The sequence below is a fragment of the Schistocerca piceifrons genome, chromosome 9, assembly GCF_021461385.2.
Source record: "Schistocerca piceifrons isolate TAMUIC-IGC-003096 chromosome 9, iqSchPice1.1, whole genome shotgun sequence".
In the NCBI taxonomy this organism is placed as follows: Eukaryota; Metazoa; Arthropoda; class Insecta; order Orthoptera; family Acrididae; genus Schistocerca; species Schistocerca piceifrons.
In genome coordinates, this window is record NC_060146.1 from 102294305 (window position 1) to 102318717 (window position 24413).

At 39.7% G+C, this 24413-nt stretch overlaps 1 protein-coding gene across 5 annotated transcripts in view; it reads left to right on the forward strand.

Annotated features, from left to right (window-relative positions):
* The window catches only part of LOC124717362 (spectrin beta chain), a 496390-nt gene that overhangs the window by 466630 nt on the left and 5347 nt on the right, over positions 1–24413 (forward strand). For 3 of the 5 annotated variants that reach the window (XM_047244195.1, XM_047244196.1, XM_047244199.1), the window contains 4 exons: positions 8469–8687; positions 11995–12088; positions 15231–15410; positions 17364–17552. In XM_047244195.1, coding sequence (XP_047100151.1) covers positions 8469–8687; positions 11995–12088; positions 15231–15410; positions 17364–17552 — 682 coding nt within the window. The remainder of the gene's footprint in view (positions 1–8468; positions 8688–11994; positions 12089–15230; positions 15411–17363; positions 17553–24413) is intronic. The other 2 variants (XM_047244197.1, XM_047244198.1) reach the window with 1 other exon arrangement.

Sequence of the window (24413 nt, forward strand, 5' to 3'; positions counted from 1 at the left end):
TTTAAAATTACTTTCATTATTCACAATTTAGCTTTTACAATAAACCTGTGTGTTGGTTGAGGGGCGCCAAGGATGCATAGAAATAATATAGAAGAAAGGGTTGGGGGTGGGGGGGAATTGGGCAATGAAAGTAGTTTTAAACATGAGAACTGTCTATGATCACAAAAAAATCATTTGGTAGCATAATAAAAATTATTTCAGTGAGCATTGAAACAGTTTTAAATAAAAGCCCAAATAGTCCTTTATTTCAGTCATAAAATACTGACTCCCATATTATTTATAAAACTGTGTTTGCAGAAGAGAGGCCGGTAAAACAAATAAGACAATGTCTACAGTAGTAGCAGTCCTTCTTATAGATCACATTAAAAGCTGAATCACTACTTCAAAAGTGTCACACTCAATGACAAGCATGTATTGACGGGTAATCATTTAAATTCTTGTTAATATTAATGTTAGCTTTTGATTTCCAAGCCTAAAGATGGTAAAATATTGCTTGTGTGAGATAGTGGTCTTAACATATTATTAGCTGTCATTCATTGTGACAACTATGTTACACTTGCCCATTTTCTGAAAATTCTGTATTTTTCATGCCCTTGTTTATAAGGAACAAGTAGCCTTAGAGAGAATGCCACATTGCATTGTGAATAGCATGGAATTCTAATTTTGAAAGGCATGCATCTTTCAATTGGAGGAAGGCGCCATCTTTACAGGTAAGTAGCAATCATATCTTGGGAACATTTGCAGAATAATTCCTGTATGTAATGCTTTCACCAGTATAGTGATATCAGGCTAATGCTGTAAATGTTCCCAACAATTGTTGCATGTGCACTGTAGGAATGAACTCCTATTTTATGCTTTCGCTTGCTTTTGGATGGTTGTCTTTTCTTGTATTTTGTGTGCAACTGCTAAATTTTTGTAGTGTTCCCTCTTCATTGATTATGCTGAGATCAGTGCCAGTTCAGTAATGAAAGTTGTCCAGCTGCTGGCATATAACATGATTTTGCACGTAAATGGCAGTTGACAACCCAACCATTCTTGGTTTTTATCTAGTTTGGAAGTGATGAGCTCTGGCACTGTTCCAATGCAATCAGGCAAGGGTTTCGTGCATGTGTGTGAGTGTCTGCATTTTTATTCTTGTGTCTTGGCCAATTTACACATCTCTGTCAGGAGAGTGAAGAAGTTGCGTGCTGCAGTTAATAACGACTTAGTATTAGTGTAATTTATTATGTTCACTTGTAGTTGCCATATAGTTACTTCCAGTAACATGGAATCACCATTTACCAGTTTTACAAGTTTCTGCAGTTAGTTTAATAATAAAAGGAAGAAAACTTCAAACTGTGTCCTTTTTAATACTCAGGCAAAAACTTGTTTTCCTCTGTTCTTCAATATGTATCTCTGATGTGTGCCCTCACTGTCCTGTTAAACTTGCTTGAAGTTGTCGGGCACATAACATTAACCTGCACAAAAATCTCCCTAAATTATAACTATTTCTAATTCTGAAGTACTTGGAATGATGTTGATGTGATTGGAATCCACTAAGTAGTGGTCATGAGGGCCATGGATATGGACTATATGATCAGTAATGGAAAATCCAGGATGGAATGTAACAGTATTATGAAACGGATAGTTGCCACTCACCATGTAGCAGAGATGCTGAGTCGCAGAAAGGCACAATGGAAGGACGTCAAGAAGTGAGCTTTCGGTCAACAAGGCCTTCGCTGGAAATAGACAACACGAACACGTGCGTGCACGTACACTCAGGTGACCATCTTGCTGCTGAGGCCAGGAGGGTTAAGGGAACATAGGATATACTGCAGGGAGAATTCCTATCTGCACAGTTCGGAAAAGCTGGTGTTGGTATGAAGGACCCAGATGGTAAAGGCTGTGAAGCAGTTGTTGAAATGAAGAACGTTGTATTGAGTGGTGTGCTCAGTAACAGGGTGGTTCAGTGGTTTCTTGGCCACAATTTGTTGGTAGTCATTCGTGCAGACAGCTTTTTGGTTGTCATGCCCACATAAAATGCAGCACAGTAGTTGCAGCTTAACTTGTAGATCACATGACTCATTTCACAGGTAGTCCTGCCTTTGATGGGGTAGGCGATGCTTGTGATTGCACTGGAGTAGGTGGATGTGGGACTATATATGGGACAGATGTTGCATCTATGTCTATTACAGGGATATAAGCTACGAGGCGAGGGGTTGGGAGCAGGGATTGTGTATTCATGGATGATGGTATTGTGTAGGTAATGTGGACAATTGAATACCATTGTGGGAGGGGTGGGAAGGATAGTGGGTAGTACATTCCTCATTTCAGGGCACGGCGAGAGGTAGTTGAAGCCCTAGCGGAGAATGTTATTCAGTTGGGTGGAACTTTGGGAGGTGGTGCGTGACTGGAGAGATACGGCACGGGCGATCTATTTTTGTACAAGATTGGGACGGTAATTACGATCTGTGAAGAGCTCAGTAAGACCCTCAGTATATTTCTAGAGGGACTGCTTGTCACTACAGATGCAACAGCCACGGGTGGCTATGCTGTATGGAAGGGATTTCTTGGAATGGAAGGGGTGCCAGCTGTCAAAGTGGAGGTGTTGCTGATTGTACCTTGCCAGACTCAGTTTGCTCCTCTGCCCAACAGTGATCCACCTTCACTGCCCCCAAGTCACCCCTGTTGACTTTCCAGAATATCTTAACCTTGAACCTTGCCTCACTATCAGTCCCCAAATCTCTCAACATGCAAACTAACCTTACATTTGCAGAAAGAACCATAATCCACCATCTAAAAACTGATCTCACCCTGTAATCTTACCTTCTGACAAACACTCCACCACTGTTGTTTTGAACCACAAGGATTACCAGGCAGGAAGACTCTGCCAGATGTCAGATTCATCCACCTGCAAACCCTGCCACAGCTAACCCATTCCAGATTCGGCAGGATCTCCAGTCTCTCCTCAGATCCTGGGGCCCATCCAAGAACCTCTCCCTAGAGTCCACACCTCTCCTCATCTCTACTGTTCCCTGCATCTCTACTGTTCCCTGCATCTCTATCTTCTACATGCTTCCCGAAGCCCATAAATCCAACCATTCAGCACGCCCCAGTGTGGCTGGTTACTGTACCCCGAGTGAGAGAATCTCCACTTTCATAGACCAATACGTTCAACCAGTTACACACAGCCTACCCTTCTATATAGAAGATACCAGCCATTTACTCCAGTCTCTCCACAGTTCCCATTCCTTTACCGCATGGTGTCCCGCTTGTCACTATTGATACGACCTCCCATTAAACCAACATCTAACTAAACTAACATCCAGGGCCTTACCGCTATCGACCATCACCTTTCCCGGCACCCAACGGATTCTAATCTATAATTTCTTCCTAGTCACCTTGACCAACTATATCTTCTCACAATTACTTCTCCTTTGAAGGCATTATCTACAAACCAACCCAGGATATGGATATGGGCATCTGCTTGGCTTCCCTCTATGCCAAGCTCTTCATGGTCAGTCTAGAGAAATCCTCCCCAAACATCCAAAATCCCAAACCTCTCACCTAGTTCAGATTCACTTATGACCTTTTCGTGATCTGGATTGAGGGTGAGGAAACCCTATCCACATTCCTCCAGAACCTCAAGACATTCTCCCCCATTTGCTTCACCTTGTCCTACTCAACCCAACAAGCCATCTTCCTCAATGTTGACCTCCACCTGAAAAATAGCTACATCAGTATCTCCATCCATATCAAACCTATCAATCACCAGCAATACCTTCACTTCGACATCTGACACCCATTCCATACCGAGAGATCCCTTCCGTACACCTTATCCACCCACGGCCATTGCACTTGTAGTGACGAACGCATATCCCTGTAATATACCTATATGCAAGACCTGTCCCATACATCCTCCCTCCAGTGCACCAAAGGCAAGGCTACCTGTGAAACCAGTCACGTGATCTACAAGCTAAACTGCGACTATTGTGCCACATTCTATGTGGGCACGACAGCCAAAAAGCTGTCTGTCTGCACGAACGGGTACCGACAAACTGTGGCCGAGGGACAGCTGAAACACCAGTTGCTGCGCCCAACACAACATTCTTCATTTTGATGACTTCTTCACAGCCTGTGCCATCTGGATCCTTCCCACCAACATCAGCTTTTCTGACTTGCACGGGTGGGAACTCCCCTGCAATATATCCTACGTTGCCACAACACTGCTGGCTTTTACCTCTTAGTCATTATCGTTACCCGTGTAGCCCCTTCCCATTCCAGCACTACACAGCCATCTATTCCACTACTATACAAGCAGTCTTTTTTTACTTCTCTTGTTTTCCACCCCCCCCCCCCCCCCTCCAACAACAATCCCCCCTTCTCTCTCTCTCTCTCTCTCTCTCTCTCTCTCTCTCTCTCTCTCTCTCTCTCTCGCCCGCTCCCCGGTCTAACCTCCTGACTGCCTAGCTGACCTACCCTCTCCCCATCTCGTCCTTGAATGTTGTGTGTGTGTGTGTGTGTGTGTGTGTGTGTGTGTGTGTGTGTGTGTGTGTCCTCTCCCTCCTCCAACAAAGGCCTTGTTGACCGCAAGCACAAACAGACAGACAAATGGTTAAAATTTCTGAAAAATTGGATGATTTACGCGAGAAAAAGAGCTTCACAAATTGAGCATATCAATACCTAGTTGGTACACTCTGGTCCTAATGGAAGCAGCTATTCATCTTGGCACTGATTTAGTTGTCAGATATCCTCCTGAGGGATACGGTGCCAATTTCTGCCTGACGGGCAAATTAGATCATCAAAATCCCGAGCTGGTTGGAGGGACCTGTCTCTACTGCTCAGAACATTCTCAGTTTGGGAGTTATCGGACGACCTTGTTGGGTGAGGTAGTGTTTGGCAGGCACAAATACGAGCAGCAGAAACACTCTTTGTGTGCAGACAGGCATTATTTTGCCGAAATGTGAGCCTGGGATGGCTTTCTGTAACGGGCAACAAAATGGGTTGTAGAACGTCGTCGAAGTATCATGCCGTAAGGGTGCCACTGATCGAAACTAAAGGCATTCTGGTACGTAAAAGAAATGCCACCCCAGACTGTTGGCCACAGCTGTTGGGCCGTATGGTCGGTGACAGTAGGGTTAGTAACGCACCGCTGTCCGGGCCATCTCCAGATACGCCTTCGGTGTGAAATCCCGTTTGACTGCAGTGCGACTGTCTCCAGCGGTGACTTTCGCTTTTTGAAGTGAGCCTCGATGATGGGCAGAGACCTGTCTGGAAACACCTGAGAGAGTGGTGGGATATTAACCTGACTGTCCCCTGCTGTACAGCCTGACAGCCGGGAGTGTGGCCGGGGGTGCCGTTTCATTTCATAGCAGTACCCCTTTGGTTGTCATCTGCAGTAGTATGTCGACAAAATTCTACTCTGTTTTGTTGCCTTTCACGGTAAGCGATCGTGGGCTTCCATTTCGGCAAGATAATGCCCACCCACAGGTGGTGAGGGTTTCTACTGCTCGTCTTTGTGCTTGCCAAACTGTACATTGGCTAGCAAGTTCTCTGGATCTCTCCCAAATTCAGAATGTTCTGAGTATTATGGACAGAGCCCCCCAACCAGCTAGGGATTTTGAGCATCTAACGTGCCAATTGGACAATTTTGTACGATACCTGTCAGGAGGACTTACAAGAACTATCAAATCAATGCCAATGTGGATAACTGATGGCATTAGGGCCAGAGGTGGACCAATGCAGAATGCAGTATTGACTTGCTCAATCTGTAAAGGTCTTTCTCTTGAATAAATCATCCAATTTGTTTTAAAACTATAGTCATTGTTTGTACCTGCACATTATATCTATAGATTTCCTTCCCATTCATGTAATTTGTTCATGTCACGTGAGTGAGTGCATGCGTGCGTGCGTGCGCGTGTGTGTGTGTGTGTGTGTGTGTGTGTGTGTGTGTGTGTGTGTGTGTGTGTGTGTGTGTGTGTGTTGATGGCAGTAGAATTGTTCTGCAACCTGTCTCAAATGATGATTCTCTAAACTTTCTCAGTAGTGTTTTGTGGGAAGAATGTCTTCCTCCCTCCAGGAGCTCTCATTTGAGTTCACAGAGAATTTCCATAACACACATTGATCGAACCTATTGATAACAAATATAGCAGCAGGCCTTTAAATTGCTTCAATATCTTCTTTTAATCTGACCTGGTGGGCATTCCAAACACTTGGGGAGTACTCCAGAATGAGTTGTACTTGTATTCCGTTGTGTTGTGTATGTGATCATTCTTTATAAATGAACTACACATTATCCTAGAAATGTCCCAATAACCCAAAGTTGACCTTTAGCTTTTCCTACAGCTGAACGTACGTGCTGATCAAATTTCGTCTCACTTTGCAACATTATGCCTAGATATTTAGTCTATGTGATGGTGTCAAGTTGCACACCACTAATACTGTATTCCTATTCATATGTAGTACCTTACATTTTGTCACATTTGGAGTAAGTTGTCATTCATCGCACCAAATAGAGTATCTGTCCAGTTCATTCTGTATCCTCCTGCCATCACATTAACTCTGCCATCACATTAACTGTGACACTTTCCCTGATACTGTAGTGTCTCCAGCAAACATTGACAAAGTGTTACTGTGTCTGACAGATCATTCGTATCTATAGAGAAAAGGAGCAGTCTTATTACATTTTACTGTGACATTCCTGGTGATATATTTGTTCTGATGATACTTGCCACCAAGAACAGTGTACAGAGTTCTATTACTTAAGAAGCCTTTAAAGCACTTGCTAATCTGAGTGTCTAGTCCGTATTCTTGGACCTTTGTTAACAGTCTTCAGAATGTCATTGTAACAATCACTTTCAGGAAATCTAGGAGTTTGGAACGTGTGTTGCCCTTCACCCACAGTTCACAGTATATTATGCAAGAAAAGGGCGTACTGAGTATCACGTGAATGTTGCTTTTGATAACTGATAAAGGGTTCTGAAAATAAGTCATATTTGCCAACTAAATGCCAATGCCTTATGTGAGAACATGAAGGACGGAGGATTGCTCAGTTAGCAATGGGCATGGGCGGTGAGTGATGTACATTAGGAAGTCGCATCGGCTAGAACCTTCATTCTGTTGCGTATGTCTGTTGCGTGTTTTCATACAGAAATTGTGTACCAGAGAGTCAGAAACAGGAACAGTGTTCCTGTGTGAACATCCCTTGTGGTTGCCTTTCAGGCATCTGATTTTTAGCTTTGTGCAACATTTTACGTAAATAATGAGTTGGGACATCGAGAACTTTCTTTTTCCTCAGTACCTTATCACATATAATAAAAGGGAAATTGTATTCGACATTAACAGAAGCTTTTCATTGCTTAACAGTAGCTGCATTAGAAAGACGATTATTTCTTTATTCTTAATTTGTTTTGTGTTGGGTGCCGTGTGGCCACCTGAGTAATATCTATTTGGTGTGCAGCAGGTCAACACAAATGTATTTCACATAATTCCTCTTAGCTACGGTTGAAAACCTGGACTTCTGATGATTCATATTCATTCAGTTTCTTGGTAATCCACTTGAGGATAGTTTACAGAATGCAACATACTTTTCTTTGCAATTGTTGAGAGAGTTTTATCCAAATGAAAATTTTTTTTTCTATCAAGTGTTCGTTGAGTGAATTCCTGTTGAATGAGTCCACACTACTTATAGCAAACCTCACGAGATGGTAAATGTGCAAGAACAGAATAATTAGAACTCCCAGAGAATTGAAAAAGGGTTTGTGTGGATTTCAAAAACAGACATTGCAGATTGTTATAATTACTTTTCTATGACAGAAGAATGTTCTTTGTGAACACCCAGAATTTTGTCAAAATATGATACCACAACACACAATAAACAAGTCATTGCATTTCAATGTCAATGGCAATTATTCTTGTAGTGAGTTTGTTTTGTGCTTGAGAGTTTTTTAAGTTGTCCTTTTGATCCTCTGTTCAAAGGTTGGTTGGACTAATCAGTGCAATCATTCCACCTCTGCTGAAGCACTGTAGCCTAAATCCAACATAAACTGCTTAGTACAGTTGTGTCTTGGCCTCCCTTCCCACTTTCTACCCCTCACATTACTAAACTGGCAACTCCGTGATGACTCTGGACGTGACTTATTAACCTGTCCTTTCTTAGTCTGTTCTTCTAAATTTGACTTAGTACTTCTTCATTGGTTGCCCATATACCCAACGTACTTTCAACATTCTTCTTTAATATATTTATGTGTATTAAATTAAGATAGGCATTGAAGAAAAGAGGAAAGGAAGAGTGTCCTGGGTATGAAAATTGTCCTACAAAGTTATAATCACTTTCGTCTTCGCAAACTGCACGAGAGCTCTCTCACATCTGCGACGGCACCGTAATCTCGCAACCGATTCTGCTGACAGTTCAGATGTGCAATTGGCTGACACATTCATGTTTGTGCTCCCGTAAGTTGTCCCTGACCCGATCCCTGACCCGCTCACAGCTACCCCTCGGCCCCGTCCGACAAAGGAGCCGGTGGCCGTCACATCGCCGCCGGTGACGCCGGCCGGCCCGGGCGCCACAGCCAGCCTGGACAGGAAGAAAGACCGCTCGCGTTCCAAGTCACCTTTCCGCAGCCTGCGCTCGTGGCGCAGGTCTCCGAAGGCTGGCACGTCCGGCGCACACAGTGACGACGAGGGCACATTGGAGCGCGCTGCAGCTGGTAAGGTCTTTGGTGTAGGTTGGAATACCGAATGAGGAGACGCCGTGGTAAAGTACACAAATTGTATTCGATGAGGCTGGGATTCGTCACTCGTCTGGCCTTTATCGAAGCCCATTCGTGACCTATTCTGAGGACTTTATAGCTCTTATTTGTGAGTGTTGAAATTATTATGTAAGCAACATGAACACCCAATGGTGAGGTTTGTGTGACATAGTGAAATAAGTCTATTCAGTGAGAATGTTATACAGGAAGAGTCAAACAGGACTTGACAACTTTGGAATGCTATAGAAATTTACTGAGATAAATTACAGAATCGGTAGTTGTCACTTTGTAGCAAACAGCCCTGCTTTTGATTCGCCAGAGTTTATTTCATGAAACCAAAATGCACAGTGAGCACGCTCCACACTAGTGGAGGTAGCCATTTTAATGTTGTACTATGCTGGGTGCTCCTCGTTGCGGAATGGGATACTGCACTACGTGAATCAAACTTGAGGTTGTTTGATACAAAATGTCACATCTACCGATGCTGTAAGATCTCTCAATAAATTACTGTATCATTCCAAAGTTGTAAAGTCCTTTCTGACTCACCCTGAATACAGTGAAACAATGTGTACATAAGCGAAAGAGAGTTAATTTCGTTTTAAATTAGTAAAACAGTGATTTGTTCAATCACCTAAAGACTCTTCCCACCCCTTTTGCATGATGTTGTTGCTGACTTCCTCCTGCCTCGCCCACCCATTACTTTTTATTACTGTTCCCCCTGTCATCATGTCCCCTACTTCTCCCCAGTCTGTTCAACTTTCTCCCATCTCAATCTTTTGCCTGTCACAGCCTTTATAGAAAAATGGCCACAGGATGCCATCAGAAGCGTGGTTATATTTTTGATTCCTTCTAAATAATATTGATCTCTCCCCCCCCCGCCCCACCCGCGCGCGCGCGCAATCCTTTGTAGGCGTGTGCATTAAAGACCAATGTTGAAGAAAACACTGCTTGAAATCACTGGCACTCTGTGGTTTACAATATAATTCCATAGTTTAAAAAATATTATTTCTGGAATCTGTGAAATAATTCATTGGTGCTGAGAATCGGTGTGCACCATCCCCTGAATAAGAGCTATAAAGATACTGTTAATTTACATTCAGGAGCAACGTAATAAAAATTTTGAAAATATTCCATATTCTTCATTAATACCACACCACGATTAGAAGGATGGTAGGTAAAAGATTTGTCTCTGCATTTATTCTGAACCCTATTTTTTCTTTTCTCCCTTTTTTCTGCTTAAGTAAAATGTCTGCTAATTTGGCCATAACTCTAGTAGTGTAGAATTTGATACAATTGTTGTACCCATTTGTACACCAGCTTTTTGTTTTGTTTATCATTGTAGCTTATGTGAGTGTCTTGATAATGTTGTGTTGTTACTAGCATTTGTACTACAAGGATCATTCATCCGGAGAATGTGGCTGCTGTGTAAGTATGAGCTGCTCAAAAACTCACAGTATTTTGTGTAGTTTCTGCAGTAATTATTCCACTGTGGAACAAAAGGTAATAAAATTGTTACTTTTGCTCCCTCCCACCCTTTCCAGGCTCGTGTGTATCTCCTTTTTGATGTATCTGAGCTACATACATCTTTGTGTGCTACTTGTAATTTTTTCACTCTTCAGGTATGTGCTGTGATCACTCACATAAAATTGCCGAGATGGTTCTGGAATCAGCATCGCACTGACTTGTGAAGAAGAGCACAAAGTGCAATGATTATTAAAATGTGGAACTTGAAATATTGCGCAGAGTTTTAATGTTACGTACAGGAAGGAAAATTTCGTAACAGTTGGCAGCAGAGCAGCAGTTTGTTGTTTATGGGCTACTGAGTGTATGTAGTTATGAAGTTGAATGTTTTCTTCACACAAGGTATCCCAAATAAGTAGATGTGGAAAGCAGTTGTGGGATTGCCTCTTTTCTTGTAGTTCACGTCCTTCACGCTGCTCCTCCCCTCCCCTTCTTCTTCTTCTTCTTCTTCTTCTTCTTCTTCCTCTTCCATTTTTCTACATGAAAAAGGTTTTCTGTAAATACCATAGTACTTAGTTGATAGTTTCGGGATTAAACTGCACCAAGGAAATTCTGTGAGGGCAAAAATACTAAGACAATTCCTTTGCAAAAACCATGGCCAATTTTCTACTTCCTCTTTCCAAATCCTTCATTCAGATGAATGCAGAATTAATCAGTGCTGCCATTGCTGAATTGTCGGGTAAAACTGTCAATGTGCATGACATCCTTGCAAATTTCCTGTTACATGTGAATTACATGGGTATCTTAACAGTATGCAGCACATATATTTCGTATCTGTTTGTCTTACTGAGTTGCACATTTCTCAACTTCGTTAAAGATGTTTGAGAACATTACCGTGTCTAAATATGGAGCTCTTTCTCCTCTTTCTCCTCTTTTAGATCCTTTTTGTACTTTGTTAATTTCTGCATCTCTTCCCTTTGCAATGAATGTTACCTTGTTTTGTCGAAAATATTGTGGTCTTGCTTCATGAAAGAAGCAAAGCATATGTAGGTGTCCCACTAGATTTATCATTGCTTGTGCTGCTACTGAATAATAAAAACAACTTGAGTCAACATGCCCCGCAGGAGGCATTTTGTAGTACGTATTATTTTAGAAAGAAGGATGTTTTTTTTCTGTATGGAAGTGTGCACAATCTCGTGAAGATAGATGTAGGCTTGTGTCTAGTTATGCCTGAATAAGTTTCCATTTGATGAACTGGTGCATGGTTTTAGGTATTTTTTTCCATCACTATCATGTGCAAATGATGCTAAATAGGTCCTGAAACATCGACTATCTGAGTGCTACTTTGGAGAGAGATTTTTTAACAAATGAAAACATCCAGTCACCACATCTGTACTCTACTCTTTAAGTATCAAAGATCAATGATACGTGACTTAGAAAACTCTATCATGAAGAATTAGGTTAATAAGATGCTCTATCACCTAGTTAGGGAGACTCAATACACTGATTGTAGTCCTGATTTGTTTTCGTCACTGCCTCTTTGTTTGGTCCTTTTTTTACAGATATGGTATGCACCAGCCAGTCCTCAGAGCAAGAAGATTGAAATCAGATTTATTTATTGTGTTTGTATCTTGTGATAGCTAATTACAACTGTACTATGATGTGAGTAGAATGTTATTAGCTTTCTGCTCTGTGCTAGTTTCACGAGGTGCTGCAGCAGCAGTGTTTTTGGAAGCTTGCATCCAGTTAGTTTTGTAGCACTTGTCCAGTGTCTTTAATTACCTCGTGTGGACCATTTTTACAGAGCGGCCCAGCCCAGGCGCAGAGGAGGATCACATGGAGGGCAACCTTGTGAGGAAACACGAGTGGGAAAATACCACAAAGAAAGCATCAAACAGGTAGGGCCCATGACACTCAGTTTGATTATTTCTGGAGCATTTCGGTGCACAATGGATTATCTTCAGTCTACTCTGCACTTAATAAATTAAATGGTACATTTAAATTAAAATGAGGTGGAATGACTGACCATTGCTTACCTTTATGAGGCAAAATTCCAGGTACAGCAAATACCCATTTAAAAGAAGAAAAACCTGTACAAACAGTATGCGTGCCAAGAGAAGCCACAGCAGCTCGTAGGTCAGCTGGTGCTGACATTGCAGCCTGAATCAATGATATTGACACACAAAAAGCACTGTTTGCTGGAACTGCTTGCAGTAGTGGCTTGCTATGGCAGTTCACGGTTAACTACTGTCATCCCCGAAACTGCACAGTTGTTGACTGTCGTAACATTTTAGTTGCTGCAGCCCCATTGTCGAAGGCAGTCTGGGAGTTGTGTTGTGATTGATGTGTGTGGTAAATTCCATGTACATCTTATAGTATTTGAGTTATAATGACAAAAAAGATTAAAAATTTGAACGATGCTTTTATTGAAATGATGTGGAATGAGTCAGCTTGCAGGACACGTATGCATGATGAAAACATTATTAGTTTTAGTTCTACTCATACAACAAGGATGGGAGGTACACACCTGTGGTCAGGATGAGGGTAGGCAAAGAGGGACAGGGAGGTGTCAGAAAGAGCAGGTCACAGGTAGTACAAAGCCATATCAAGATGAAATTGCACATATTTTCCCCACGCTAAGACCATTGCATAATAAGAATGGCACAATGTTGGAAGAGAGTGAATGTGCTGGGTTTCCTGCAGGCAGCTCTGCTGCAGTACCAAATAACAGGTGCATCGCAGTGTGGGAGGTGAAATGGCGTGGCTACTGAAAATTAATTACAAAGTTGAAGTACTCAGAAAAGTATTGTTCTTGTGAGTGAAATGTCTAAATTGCACATAGGACTCATTGTGAAATTCTGGTGGTATTTGGACCAAACTCATTGTTGTTTACAGCTGTAGGAAATGGTACCGACAATTTGACCGAGGGCGCACAGATGTGGTCGGTGCCGTTCGGTAAGAAAGACTGTCGACATAGACCACTGACACGTGCCTCGGCAATTGAGGAACGGATTTTGCAGGCATTACAGATTTTCCGATGATAAGGGCATTCACACGACATTTTTCAAATGACTGTGCGATCGAGGAGTCAATTTCTGTCGTCGACAGTCGGAAGGAGAGACAGAACGTTCTGACTGTTATGGGGACTTTGTGACTGTGTTCAAAAGTATTGTCATGTATCTGAATCACTTTGAAGCATAGTACAGTACTCAGTAAAAATTACCCACAGTTGACCTGTCATAATAATATGGAACTTACTTTTTGAAGTCCCCTCGTACAATAGTAAGCACTCGATATTGAGGTACAGGGTTATGGAATGGTGATGAAATTCCTGAAAAAGTGAGGGAGAACTTTGACTGGTGCACTTAATGAGAAAATGTTAGGACAAAGTGAAGAGTTTCTATACATGAACAAATGGGATGTAGTAAGAATGCTAAGAAAATAACGAAAGAGATAGTTGTCAATTATAAGATGGCTGAAAACACATAAGACTGCTGTGAAATGGGAGCAGATAGCTAAATACAGAAAACCAGTAGCCAAAGAAGAAAAGTTATTTATAAATGGGGAAGAAAGGACAGCAAATGCAGTGAGGAGATAGCCAAGCGAAGTCGATTGCTAATCAATGGAAAGAGAATTAATGCACCAATTGTGACCTCTCTGTGATGTGTTCCCTGTCATCTTTGTGTACTCCTTTCCTCACTAGAGGTGGGGTCTGAGTGACTTTCCCAAATCTATCCTTCCTTTCTCCACAAGGAAGTAACTATTATTTCTGAAAGCCAGGAAGGTCTCACTTTTACATTTGTTTACATGGGGAGGAAAAAGGAAAGGTTGAAAAGGACCACTTGTTGAGAGGAAGGCAGCTGTTTCGAGGATGAGAGTGCTTGTGCCTTCTTTCCAGCCTTCTCCAAATTGACCTCCTCCTTCGATGAAAGAGCTCACGGTTCCGAAAAGTTATGTATAGTTGTGTCACACTACTGGGAATTTTGCTTTCTGGGGATAAAGTCGTGGACAGCCATCCTGTCTTCCATTATTTTAAAGTTTTCTCCAGTGAATATTTCTTGTGGCATTTTTTAACTACAGTTCTGTTGCAGACAGGCACAAGTAAAAGACACTTACATAAAGCTTTCGGCCACAACCATCATCAGTAAAAGAGAACAAACACCCTTCATACACAAGAGCAAGCTCACCTCATGCACACGACCATCAATTCCAGTATCTTATGCTAAAATGCAACTATCGCGTGGGAGGCAACACAGTTCACAATTAATTTAACAGATAACTTATTCTATGAGATAAAAGAAAATGCAGTTTTGTGTGTCTTGTCTGTTGTAAGGTGTCACTTGATGAGAAGTGACTGAAGTTGTTACTCTGTAAATACTCTTACGAAGTGTCTGAAGTGCATATGCAGGAAGCGAGTTAAGGTAGGGATGGATGAAAGTTAAATAAATAAATTATAACAGATAAATTAATGATTGTTCTGGTACTTTTGTGTGCATTCTCTCCCAATGCTTATGAAAGAGAGTTTGCCAGATTCTATTGTCCCCAGACACTTTCTGTTCTCAGGTTAACTCTTCAGGAACAGATTTTTTTTTATAGGAAGGAAAAATTTATTTATGTGGTAATGGCTCTTAGGTGATTTTCAGTAATTTTAGATGCAAGATTTATACATAAATATATGCCTGTTTTCAGCACATACTTTGTACATTTTACGGACTCAAATAACTAATTATGAGATATTCTCTATTGTAATAAATAGTAATATGCTAATTCAAGAAGTAGCAAGCAAAATAACAATAACAGTGTTTAATTATACGGTGGAATATAGTGAACCAACCACACCTGTGTATTGTGGTGGTCACTAAGTGTTGTGCACTGCTGTATTGACCTGATGATGTTTTGATAGTGATGCCCAACAGTTGGCAGCACTTGTGCATGATGAAAAGATTGAACATTCAGTAAAATTGTAGCCAGAGGGCCTGAAAGCGTTAAATGACTGACTATTAAATCTGATATTTTGCTTATATTGTTGTTTGTGTGTAGGTCATGGGACAAGGTGTATGCAGTCCTCAGAGGTAACCTGCTAATGTTCTACAAGGACCAGAAGACGTACAAGACATCACCCGACACCTTCTTCAAGGGAGAAAGCCCAGTTGATTTGCGTGGAGGTGCTTGCCAAGTTGCCTCCGATTACACAAAAAGAAAGCACATATTTAGGGTGAAGTGAGTAGCAATTCTTCCTGTCAGTGCCTGCTGTATGTAAATAATTGACTGTGGGATGCAACATATTTTTGATTATTATTATTATTATTATTATTTATTATTATTCATATTCTGTAGTAGACAATGGTTACTAAATATAAACCTACATACCCATCCTCCCTACTCTCTCCTGCCCCCCCACCCCCCTTTCTGTCGAGGCTATTGTACCATGGAATTATTTGTAAACTGATAAGACATGAATGGGTTAGACTTTTCCTACTAACATAGAACCAATTATTACACATTTATATGAACTTTCTCTGATTATAAAATGCTCTTATTATTGTTGGTACCTTCTGTATGGGTTTGTAGAAAACAAGATACTACTCATTCATAAAAAAAAAGGCAGGATACAAGAGACACCTACAATTATAAAACGTTAATTTCACATGCAGCAAAAATACTCTCATCCATAATTACCAAACAGAGTAAAATGGAAAATTGAATATAATTTGAAGATGAATTTGGTTTTAGACAAAAAATGGGAACAAGAGAAACCATTGTAGCACTTGAGAGCTTGCTTGCGAGGTGTCAAGAATCTAATATTGTACATAGGTATTCTTTATTGATTTAGAAAAGACATTTGACTGCATTGCCTGAAATATATTGTTCACAAATTTTGAAGGATAAAACACATACAAAACTGAAGTGTAAGGATAGTGTTAATAGAGAGCAATACGAAACCTAAATTCGAAACAGATAAGACAATTGTCATCATATTTGTTTAACATTTTTGTTATAAAATCTATGAAAGTTGTAAAAACAAAATCATCTGGAATTTAGATGAAGTGAGTTCTCTCTCACTGCAAAAAAATTGCAGGTGATGTATACATTCTAAATTTGCAACAATACAGAAATATTTTGAACTTAAAATTAATAGGAAAAAAGGAAAAGAAAAGAAAGAAGAAAGAATGAAATGAATTTGTGATAGTAAGCAAATCAAAGATTAGAGGAAAACCTAACATCAAAATTTAAAGAAATAAAATGGCAAAAGTTGATAATGTTGTTGTTTAGGAACATTAAATACACTGCATGAACAAATGTTGCATTGAAACCAGAAAAAGGATTGCAGCAGCAAGGTATAAGAAGACAACTACTAGTGAAACGAGTTGTTTGTATTGAATAGAAAAACAATTTGTCAAGGTGCTTCTGTATGTTTGTGAAAGGTGGATTCTCTCTCTTCAATGACTGACAGATGGTGCTTATACTAGATGGAAATGTTGCTTGGAATAAAGTTAATGAGAACCAGCTGGATAGAACAGAAATGTGATGAAGATGTCCAAAAACAAAACTTTTTGATCATTTATTTAGTCACGATAAGCTTTAACATTCATAATGGAAAGAACATTTGTTGGTCAGGCAAGCAAGGGGGTGCAAAAGAAAATAATAGATTGTCCCTTGGAAGTAATATAATGTTTTATTATCAAGAAATGAATAGGAAAGCACAAAGCAGGGAAGAGTGGTTGCAGATACAATGTTGACTATGTAGAAGAGTACATGCTAGTGGACGTTAATTGTTATGTAGTTCAAAAGCATAGCATTAGCTATTGAAAGTAAAGTCATAAAGATTCTTAAAAAATTTCTGTGGGACATCCCAAGTAATGTGAAAATTGCTAATATCAGCATTTTAGGATAGTAAAACCAATCTTTTCACACGTGCTCACCTGCAGGGAGATGGGGGTGCATTTCTCTATCATTAGTATCATTTAAAAAATTTTAAACATATTCCCAGTATGTTGAAAGAGTGTGTGTGTGTGTGTGTGTGTGTGTGTGTGTGTGTGTGTGTGTGTGTGTGGGTGTGTGTGGGCGCGCGTGCGCGCACACATGCACACTTCAACTTCTTTAAAAATAAATAAATACAAATTTGTACTGTTGTTTTGCAACGTATTACTCATTGTCTCCTTTTCTACACAGGCTGTCAAATGGAGCAGAATACCTCTTCCAGGCACGTGACGATGATGAGATGAACACTTGGGTGTCTCGCCTGTCCCAGCAATGCGAACGTGATGCATCTGCCGGCCCATCACGCTCCCAGACGCTGCCTGCTTCTGGTGACCGCAAGGATGAGCCCAAACGGCGTAGCTTCTTCACACTCAAGAAAAAGTAAATACTGTTTCTCTCCTCAGCAGCTTGAGGGAGGGGGGGATGGGGGGTGTACCTGCCTGCACCACTATGTCATATTTAAACCACTCTGATGTGGGAGCATGAACCTTGTGTACTACTGACTTGTTAGTAACTGGCTGCCTGTTAATGGCGATCGATGCATGCTCTTTTGCCTCTTGGAACATGTGCTTCGATATTTTTCGTGTGTATCACCACTCAAAGGAAACGGCTGCCTTTTATAATGAATAACATTTGTTATGTCCCAAGCAGAGCTTTTTTTCCCCCCCTCCCCAACGTTTCATTTTTGTGATAGCCTCGTGGAAGAAACATGAGACTGTGGAGCAGTGAATCCAGGTGTAATTTCTGAAAGTAGGATACCGATCCCAATGTGCTTACATTCATGTTTCCAGGTTTTCTCGTGTACATTAGGGCATCTTACAGGCAATTTGCATGTAAATGTGATAGTTTGCATGCATTTTTTCTGCAGTCATGCTGGAAAAGTGGTTCTCTTTGTAACACTGTGAATTGTAATGTGAGCAATAGGTGAATCTGAAAGAATAAAATCTTAGTGTATCCAACTAATTTGTGAGAGTTGGATTTCCAAAGATTTTTGATACATACGCTAAATTAGTGCGCTTGAATACAGCTTCTGAAAATGGGGTGAGTGTACCATACTGAAAATATGTGCAAGTGCTTTACACAGTACTTTCTGGTGGGAGTGGAGCTGCCACAGTTGTTCTGTGCATTTTCATGCAAAAAAAGGTCACTTGTCAGTGTGTTGTCAATTGCAGTAAGGTGTGGCCATTCTGTCTTGCATACCAGTAACCACATGCACTAATGTGTGTAATGTTGATGGACTGTTGTAAATGTATTGTTTTGTGTATGATGGTTAATGTTGGAAAGTTTATAGGCAGTATTTTGTTTGTGTATCTTGTACCAACATTGTTGCAGAACTAACTGGATTTCATATTTAATCAGGAAACTACTATTTCATTAATCCATGTGTAATTAATCCAAAAAAAAGTGGTTGAAGATGAATAACATTGTGGTGGTGTTTTTTCATTTGATTGCAAGCACTTTTCATCTATTGGAGAGTATGAAATATGTTTGCAGAGAGAATGTGGTTACCATTTTGTCAGGGTTACACCACACGTAGAAAAAAACCTATACAGGTAAAAAGTCTGGGAAATCAGTAAAGTATTACAGTGTGTAGCTAATTACATAACAGGGAAAAACTTCTGAGACTCTTGTAAATTTACTGTTACTGTTTATGTGCCATTGAGTGCAAAATGTTGAAAAGTTAAGGGAAGAGAACGGGTGATAGCAGCTCTAACACTGCCAGTGAGAATAAAAGTTCATATTTCGTGTCTTGCCTGGTAAGCAGTCCTGGTTCATATTTTGTAGAAAAGTTTCCTAATTTCTTGTTTTTAGGTTATTGTAAATGTGGCTTGCAATAACCGTGATAATTGAATGTGTGTTCTTGCTTGTGTGTACATGTCAGTGCGTGTGCACATGCTTGTCAGACTTTCTGATGTAAACCTGAGGAAATTACAGTAGATACAAGTGCTTTGGTTATAGTCTTCTGCTATTTAGGTATGGTAGCTGGAAATTTAGACTGTGATGTCAATTATGTTTGTTACGGTCATCAACACAAAGAGAAGAAACAAGAATATTTGATACAAATGGCATTCGAAATAATATGCCGTAACCTGCAAAGATATCATTGACAGTAGTGGTTTCAGCTGTTTATTAGACATACATTGTGATAACAACTGATGAATGTGGCAAACTTGAGTCTCTGTGGTTCGTGGATCAAATGTGTAGTTTCAGATTACTTCTGTGTGGAAGAAGTGCACATTTTTATATATAAAAAATATATTGCTGTAAACACTTAAATTATAGGACTATTATTACTGTCAAAACAAAGTATCTCTTATTTTAAATATGATGGTCAAATGCAGCCTGTATAAATAGTTTGCACCCTGGTGTGTCAGGGAAATAGCTATTGTCTATTACATCTCTGAATAAAGAGCAGTGAATAAAAATGAAAATTTGTTCAGCACACGATGGGAGACCTCTTTACTGGGGGTAATATGGGTAATATACTTGGGGGGGGGGGGGGGGGGGGGGGTGTTCACTACATGTGTTTACAATAAACTTATCTCATAGTGACACAGATTTGCCTTAGCAATTAGCAAGAGTCTGTTTCTTGGAGAATGTTGCCATAACTGACAGCAGCACGAGTTGTGTGTTAGCAGTTAAGCGTTTTTGCTGTGAAAACTGCCTGCCATGTATTTTTCAAAATTTCGTGTATTTGTGTACATGTGCTGTTTCACTCTAAAAATTACATAAATGAAGTCGTGCAAAAGTTGACAGTTGGACATTCTGATAAGTAGCAATTATTAGTATTATTAAAATTTTGAAAATGTATTAAGTGAGCTGAATTGTCAGGTATTGGAAAACTGAAGTTTTGCTTCAGAGAATTGTATTAGTCTAACAAGTTGGTTGGCAGCATAGAGATTTTAGTTTGATGATACCTGGAAAAGTAGAAGGAAGATAGTCATGACATGGTTTGCTATCTTCCACCACTGTTCTTCCTAAAGTATGTGGCTCTGAACAGTCTCTGGGTGGCATGACATAGAACACTACCCATTCCTCGTAAGAGTGGGGTGAAACAGAGTTTCTTTAGTTCAGCATTATTGTGGTTTGCACTTAGTGTCAGAAAAAATTTTTAATTGCTGCAGCAAATGACTACTGATGTTGTATAAGAACTGTAAGTATGGCGAAGAGATCTTAAAGGGCTGTTTCACAGTGATCAGTTTCATCTCAGGACAGTAAAAACAGTACCTCAAAAAAGTTCTTCCAGGTGTAATAATGAAAAGCATTTCTTTTGCCAATAATGTTAGGTGTGGAACCCTGTACTAAAATGACATTCGCTAATTAAGTTGTTGTAAGATGGGTATCTTAGCAGCAAACTTCTTTGTATAGAGTCTTATTACATTGTAAGTGTGCAGTAAATAATCAACAAACAGTGATTTTTTGTTGTGGTTTATTCTAAAAAAAATACCATTTATTAGTTAACTATGTGCATGAAATGAAATTCAGTTAAATCCTTCCCCTCTCCCCCCTCACCTCCCCAAGGTACTGCTACAGAAGTTCTTTAAAGTACTCCCCTTTGGCATCCAAACATTTTTTTCAGCTGTTCTGGACTTCACTGTAAGCATATTGAAGGGAAATACATTTGCATTACTTTACAGGAACATCTTGCTTATTTCCTGTTAATTTTTCCTGCCCCCATGTTTCAAGTTTCTGTCATTGTCACCCATCAGATACTAACAGAAAAGATGTAACAGCTAAATAGCAATATGAACATGAGCAGCAAGCTTGGATTAGGCAATTTGGTATTGAACAAATTATATGCGAATGAGTGACTGCTTGCTGCTTATTCACTGCACATTTATATGTGTACCATCATGGGGTTTCTCTGGACATTCCTATGTGGACAAAAGCAATGGTTGTTACACTATTTTCTTGTGTAATGTTGGTTTCTTTCTGGACTGTTTTTCCCCCCATCTCATTTTTATCAGTAGAAAGGAACACCAGGTTACAGCAACATATGTTTGTGTGTGTGTTTTCTTTTGCCTAATTCATCATTCAGAATAAATGTTAAACTCATATCCGACCACCTTATCTCTTTTTTTGCAGATAATATCTTCAGAATCCTGTATCTTCGGTGTTTATTGTTTTCATCCTTCACTGTCATTATTTTTCATTTTCTTTCTCTTTGTGTGTGTGAACATTTTAAACCTTCATTCCAGTTTTTATTTTGGAGTCCATTGTTTTTTGCATTTTTAAAAAACTCTTTTTTTTTCATTTTTTTTGTTTTGTTTAATGGAATTGATGTTATTTCTGTGACCCATTGGCACTACAACATTTCTCATTCTGAGTGTCAGCAGAGAATGGCGATAAACTTTTTCCGAGATGCACTGGTCAGGTATGTGTTGCACGCCGTAAAATCAACATTGTACCAACCCCTCTTGTGTTTGAACCTGCATGTCCCTTGAATATAAAAAAATTGAGAGGCCTGTTGAGGACTTTTACTGTTCCAAGGCATAGAATCATAATTGTACTTCTCTATCGTAGTTCAGTGTGATCATAATTTTTATCTTTGGTACCTGGGGGAAGACTTCTTTAAAGTGCTTTTCCAAATACTCATTTGCCAACAACTTTATTTTTCTGTAAAACCATGTTATCATGTGAACTTGGACTGGTAAGACCCACACAGACTTCTCAAATTGCCATCTGATCATCCTTCTGGTATATTGTTGGTACAGTTTAGTAAACCACTATTATCATCTGTTTTCAGTTTCTTTCTTGATACAACCTGTCCTTGTACATTTGCTTCTGCCACAAGTTGATGTTCCTACTATATTTCTCAATTTGCTGATCTCGTATGCAATGTTTTGTAATCTGCCAGTTTGTCTTCCATTGCCCATATAACACTTCATTTTCACAGCAAAATGGTATTTTCTTTGTAAATTAATACTGAAATAGTTGTATGCCTGCTACATCTAAAGTAATGAATTAACCTCTGATGATTTCATTATAGTTCTTTTCATCACTGAAAACCTGATGGCATGAATTTTCAGTTTAAATCGAGTCTTGTAATTTCCTGGCAAATTCAGTCTCTCTTTCACTCATTTAGTGCTGTAGGTAAAATCGGATGGATTTTTCAGCCTGGGCTTTTGTTGTTTGTATTGATGTTACTTTCTGCATAATCTGTCACTATGTAAGTGAACAGCGTTAAATTACGCACTGCATGTTACTGAGACAGACACCACTGTAAAAAAAGAATATATATATATATATATATATATATATATATATATATAGTCTCAACTGTATGAAGAGTGCATTCACTTCTCATTGTTGTAAATTTTTGCTGTGATACATTAAAATGGAAATAGCTGTTGAAACCTTTCCTTTTGCTTTACTATACAAAATACATATCGTATAGTCTAGGCAGATAATTTTCCTAAACATATATGTATATACATCTCCCAGTCCTCTATACGTGTTACTTTTTGACAACTGTGTGTGTGTGTGTGTGTGTGTAAGGGGGGGGGGGGGGGCGCTTGCTTGCGTGTGTGCTTTTTGGAATAGTACAAAGTGTTGAGCAAGAACATTGCTTTCTGTGGTTGGTATTGTGAGTTTGCTGTTTGCAAAGTAAATGTAGAACACCCTCCTTCAATACTGCTACATGGTTTTTACTTAGAAAATACTTGGGTCAAATTTGTGCACCACAATCTGAGGATCCATATTCATGACCTTTCAAGTGAATAACAAATAGAAACACAATTGTGCAGTGATTGCCGTAATTAAGTGCATTGCAGTGAGATAGATTTTTTGGGCTGTCTCATTTTTCAGTGGGATGAAATAGTAAACTGCCACCCATTGTTTTGTAATTTATCAAGTCACTTTATGTATTAAGTCAGATTTTATGTGAAGCTTGGTGGGGGTATTGCACTTAAGCTTCTGTATCTGAGGATCGTGGGGAGAGGGCAGGCGTCCATTTAATGAGGAAGTGAAACAATTTAGTGATTTGGAATTCTTCAAAGATGGTTGTATTTTTGGTTAAAAGCTTTATATATCTGATGAGAATTTTAACAAGAGACATTTAGGTTACAAATGTAATCTTCATTAACTGAACAAAGAAACCTTCCTCCCCCCCCCCCCCCCCCCCCCCTCTCTCTCTCTCTCCCTGGAATAGGCCCACCATTTCAGAGCTGAGCTTATTATAGAACTGAGAGAAATGTGAATAGAGCAGTACAAATTACTTACTGCCACACACTTCCCCTCAGTAAAGAAAGAAGCTGACTACATTAAGTGACAAAATATATACTGCATGTGCCATCAGATGGCCAGTAAAAAGCTGCTAGCTCAGATATTGCCATTGTGACATGGTTCTGCCTTGCAGCCCCCTTTATAAGTGCCTGGTTACCATTTGCTGCAGTCCACGTAAGGACACGATATTCCACGTGTGACCAGTATCCTTAAGTGGGCAGAGATTGCCATAGTCCTGCTATTAACCAGAATTACCCTCCATTTTCGTTCGTAAATATCAGTGAGCCTTTATTTTTATCTTGGATATTTTTAGTACTGTACTGTCATTGTTTAGTGCATTTTCACTAGCTGAGGTTGTTTGTGAATAAAAATGACAGGTACAATAAAGTCTAACAAAAGCTATTGTGAATGAATTAATTTGGAATCGTAGGGTGACAAGCTTCACATTGTGACTAAATGCATGGAAGGGCGCGGAGCCTTGTTCAAAGATGCGACATACTATTAAATTTTCTATTATAAATATGCAGGAAAACTTGTGCTGTAACAGATACCTTGCTCTGTTGCATTAAATTTTCCTGGCGCACTTGCGTTATTAATTGATTATGAAAAAAGTTCTCAACAATATCCTCTATTTTTGTAGTGGATATTGTTGGAACCTCAAATTTCCATAATGAATTAAAGTGACAGTTGCACAGAGGACATTGAGTACAACAAATCTGTTGTTAAAGACTTAGTGGTTATCTCTTTCTCTTGATAGCCATTTTGAAAAAGTAGGACCTGTTTTTTGCAATTATGACAAGGTAAGTGGAGTGTGTATTGTCTGCAAATGGGAGTGTACTGGTACACAGTATATTGGTTGCCCTATAACAAACAGGGTTTTTTTTTTTTTTTCTCAAGTTAATGAACCTGGACAAATAATAAATCTTCCTTTATCCTGCCACAACTCCACAACTGTCCATATGGTGTAGGTGATGTGCAACACACACAATTTCCCAGTGTGATGTGATTCCCCCATTG